Source organism: Nestor notabilis, unplaced genomic scaffold (genome assembly GCF_000696875.1).
Source record: "Nestor notabilis isolate BGI_N333 unplaced genomic scaffold, ASM69687v1 scaffold14420, whole genome shotgun sequence".
Classification (NCBI taxonomy): Eukaryota; Metazoa; Chordata; class Aves; order Psittaciformes; family Psittacidae; genus Nestor; species Nestor notabilis.
This window is the reverse complement of record NW_009911714.1, coordinates 19,659-23,337: the sequence shown is the minus strand read 5'-3', so window position 1 is coordinate 23,337 and position 3,679 is coordinate 19,659. Positions and strand designations below refer to the sequence as shown.

General features: G+C 45.4%; 1 protein-coding gene across 1 annotated transcript in view; it reads left to right on the top strand.

The window, feature by feature from the left end:
* Positions 1 to 30: 30 nt before the first annotated feature.
* BUB1 (BUB1 mitotic checkpoint serine/threonine kinase) overlaps positions 31 to 3,679 on the top strand; it is a gene marked incomplete at its 5' end in the record, with an annotated part of 16,013 nt that continues 12,364 nt past the window's right edge. Inside the window, 7 exons of the mRNA XM_010016082.1 lie at positions 31 to 86; positions 398 to 542; positions 911 to 1,107; positions 1,632 to 1,672; positions 1,937 to 2,043; positions 3,356 to 3,402; positions 3,506 to 3,679. The exon at positions 3,506 to 3,679 is cut by the window's right edge and continues 8 nt beyond it. Coding sequence (XP_010014384.1) covers positions 31 to 86; positions 398 to 542; positions 911 to 1,107; positions 1,632 to 1,672; positions 1,937 to 2,043; positions 3,356 to 3,402; positions 3,506 to 3,679 — 767 coding nt within the window. The remainder of the gene's footprint in view (positions 87 to 397; positions 543 to 910; positions 1,108 to 1,631; positions 1,673 to 1,936; positions 2,044 to 3,355; positions 3,403 to 3,505) is intronic.

Genomic DNA, 3,679 nt, shown 5'->3' with positions numbered 1-3,679 from the left:
GGCCTGACCCGGCCTTTGTCTTGCAGGAGCTTTGAGGCTCAGATACAGAACTACCGAGGGGCCGACCCGCTGGAGCTATGGGACAGGTGAGCACCGCTGCTGCTGCAGCCACAGCATCTGGGCTGAACGGAGCTTACAGCTCCTCCGGCCCCAACCCCTGCCCCGGGCACGGACACCTTCCACTAGAGCAGGTTGCTCCAAGCCCCTGTGTCCAACCTGCCCTTGAACACTGCCAGGGATGGGGCAGCCACAGCTTCTCTGGGCACCCTGTGCCAGCGCCTCAGCACCCTCACAGGGAAGAGCTTCTGCCCCAGAGCTCATCTCAATCTGCCCTGTTTCAGTTTGAAAGCAGGATTGAGTTTGAGCAGTCGTTCTGAGCTGCTTGGGCGTGTTTCAGGTACGCACAGTGGGTAGAAGGGTGTCTTCCACCCCAAGAGAAGCAGAACCGCCTGCCCAGCCTCCTGGACCAGCTTGTAAGGATGTTCTTAAGTGACAAGAGGTACCACCAAGATCCGAGATTTGTTAACTACTGCATTAAGCTGGTAGGTACATGCTTTTGGGGGGAATTAAGCTGTCCTAATAAATCAAAGCTGTCCTGCTTTGATTCTGTAGCTCTGAGTGCAGAGAGCTGTGAGAGGCAAGGGAGCCCTCAGGGCGGTGGTGTGGAACTTCGATGTATTGCTGCTCTCTGCAGGAGCTCAGAGGACTTCTCAGTCCTTCTGAAGAACAGCATGTATCTTTATTACTCTGTTATTTAGCTGTTTGGCTTGTGAGGTGTCATATCTACCAACTGGTTTTACTTTAGAAAGCAATACTTTCCTATGGTAACTAAGAAGTTGTCACTGGGTTTATTTGCTTGCAACTTCCTTAGATGTATTTGAAAGCATTTATGCATCTTTATCTCACACAGGCAGCATTCATCTCTTCTCCTTGCCAGTATTTTGGCTACCTGCATGCACAGGGAGTAGGTACAAAGGCATCGAGCTTCTACGTCGCTTGGGCTCAGCAGCTCATCAGCGAGGGCAACGTGCAACATGCAGGAGCTGTCCTTCAGAGAGGGCTTCACAACCAGGCCCAGCCTCGAGAGAACTTGCAGCAGCTCTATTGGTAATTCTGACACATCCTTCACTTGTTGGGCTGTGCAGGAGGCTAATTTTATGTTCTTTTCTTGTGTGTATGTGCTATAGCAGGGGTAATGATTGGTTTTGTTAGAGGAAGGTATAAGCTTAACAATGCTTCTTTGACTTTTGGTATTTGTTGGATGTTTGGGAGGGGGTGTATATAAAAACTGTACCAGAGTGTCTTTAGCAAAGCAGGGCCCAGAAAGAAAATCAATTTATTGATTAATTTCCTGTCCAGTGCCTGTTAAGTAGATCCAAACTATAAGTATGTGTAGCCTTGGCCTGCTTCAGGCAGCCCACCTGGGAAATACTGTGTGTGAGCTTCACTGCCTGGAAGCTCAAGCTTCAAGGATATGTCCATGTACAGTAACCAGTGTCCTGTAACTGCCTTGGGTTATTAGTGTTGCATTTCACAGCACAATGACTGTACAAGGAAATCAAGGGCTCCTGGCTGTGAGAAGTGAGGCACAAGTGATTTTGTGATACTAACTCTCTTTTCTTGCAATTTAGCTGGCTGCAGAAGTCTGATCCTCGGAATCCTCCTTTGCAAGGTGAGGCTCAAGGTACTTGCCTGTGAGCTGTAACTTGATCAGATGAATCTTTTACCTCAATCAGTGAATTTTGTCCCTGAAGAATTCAAGTTTCTTGCAGAAACTGGGTCTTTTTTTCCCCTATTTTCCTGGCTATGTTTAAAATTCTTAAGGGAAGTGTATTCAAAACGAGTTCTTAGTTTTCCAGTGCTTAAAGTGAATAGAAATTCATAAATAAGAAAATGATTTCTACTCTTTAATGCAAACCCATATTATCTGTCCTAGGTGCTGCTGTTGTCAAACCTCTTCAAACTTCACATGCTGCAAATCAAATGGCTCCACAAAAAAGTGTTACAAATAATAATGACCCAGTATATGCCTGCAAGAATCAGGTTAGTGACTATTAGTGTGTGTCTTGGACATTGTGGAGCCCTCACATAAAGGTTAGATTGATGAGCTTGACTGGATAAGGATGATAAAACATACTAACTGTGTCTGGTGTGGCTCAAAAACGTTACTGGTGGGTTTATGCTGTCATATCTTCATAGAAATACCTCGATTGGGAAGTGCTGGGACACACTTTTAGGTCGATACGTTTCCAGAACCACAGCCAAGGAGTGATCCATCCAGCTGGTTGCTTTCTTCAGAGGAGTAATGTTATCAATAGATCCTGTGCCAGTCATGCTCCCTGGAAATTGCTTACACTAGATCTTGGTGAAATTCAAGTTAACCTCTTTAAGAATGAATAAAAGATAGTGCTAGAAGATGAAGAGAAGTGTCTGGGCTGGTCCTTGGTGGGATGGTGGCTCTTGTCTGAGCTGGGAAATGAGTAGGAGGTGACTTTAGCACCATTCTTGAGCCCCTCTGCAGCTTGTGCCAGCTCAGGTTCTGCGCATGCCTTGTGGAGATCCTGAGTTAGCTTTACAGTGCGAATCCTGTCACCCTGTAGTTGTCTTCCTTCACCTCCTCCCCCACAATAAAACAGCAAAAAAAGAAACTATGCTTGTTGCAACTCAGCTGAGTACCCAAGGCAGCACTCGTCCTTCTGAGGTTTGTCAGAGCTGGTTACAGTTCTGCACAGTGAGATGAAGATGAAAAGGGAGTGAAACTAAAGGCTGAAAGACTGGGTAGGAAACAGATAAAACCTTTCTCAATTTGGTCCTGTTTTCTAAAGTGCTCCTGACACTTAGTTTGGTATTGCCTGCAAATTCTGGAAGATACCTTGGGTGATGGAATAGAGTTAAAGCTTCCTCTGCCTGTTCCTTAGCCCTGAGGTTGGACAGCTCATCAAAGATAGAAATTGGGTGGGGACATCAAGTCTGTTCTTAACAAACCCAGGTGATCTATAACTTGCTATTCCAAAAACCAGGAATGTAAATCCCTGTTCAACTAGTTCCAGTGTCCTTCTGGACTGCAGTTTCTAGAACATCTCTCTCTCAGATCTTTGGGATCATGTTCATCTTCCAAAAGCTCTCTGAGATTACAGCAGACTGTTACATGGCTAATTCTTCAGGATGAACTTCCTTAGGCTCTGATGAGCTGTACTCAGCTCATGCCATACTCATGGTCTGAATTGTCATCCCTTCAATTAGGACTAAATATTAGGGACTTTGTGGTTGCTGGTCCTGTCAAAATAGGTGGTTAACTGTAATACTGCAATTCCTGCTCTTATTTTAATGGTTTATTTCCCTTGTCCTGCTTTAGGGTCCTGATTCTGTGGGTGCTCAGTCCTGTTGTGGTGGAAGAGAAGTGTAAGTGTTTGGGGGTTTTTTAAAGGCACTGTGGGAATATGAACATGCTTTTAGAATAAATCCGACAAACTTGAATAGAGCTTTTCCTTATTTTTCCTCACAGAAAGTATGTTACCTACATCTCCAAATCTGAAGTCCACCCTAAGTCATCCTCTGCTGGTGTTGAGTGTGAGCAGGTTGCAATGTATGACAAGAACCTGCTCATCTGTGAAGGCTCCGAGCTTTCCTTTGAGGAGCTGAGAGCCAAGAGATACTTCAAGAAGTACGAGCGCATAAG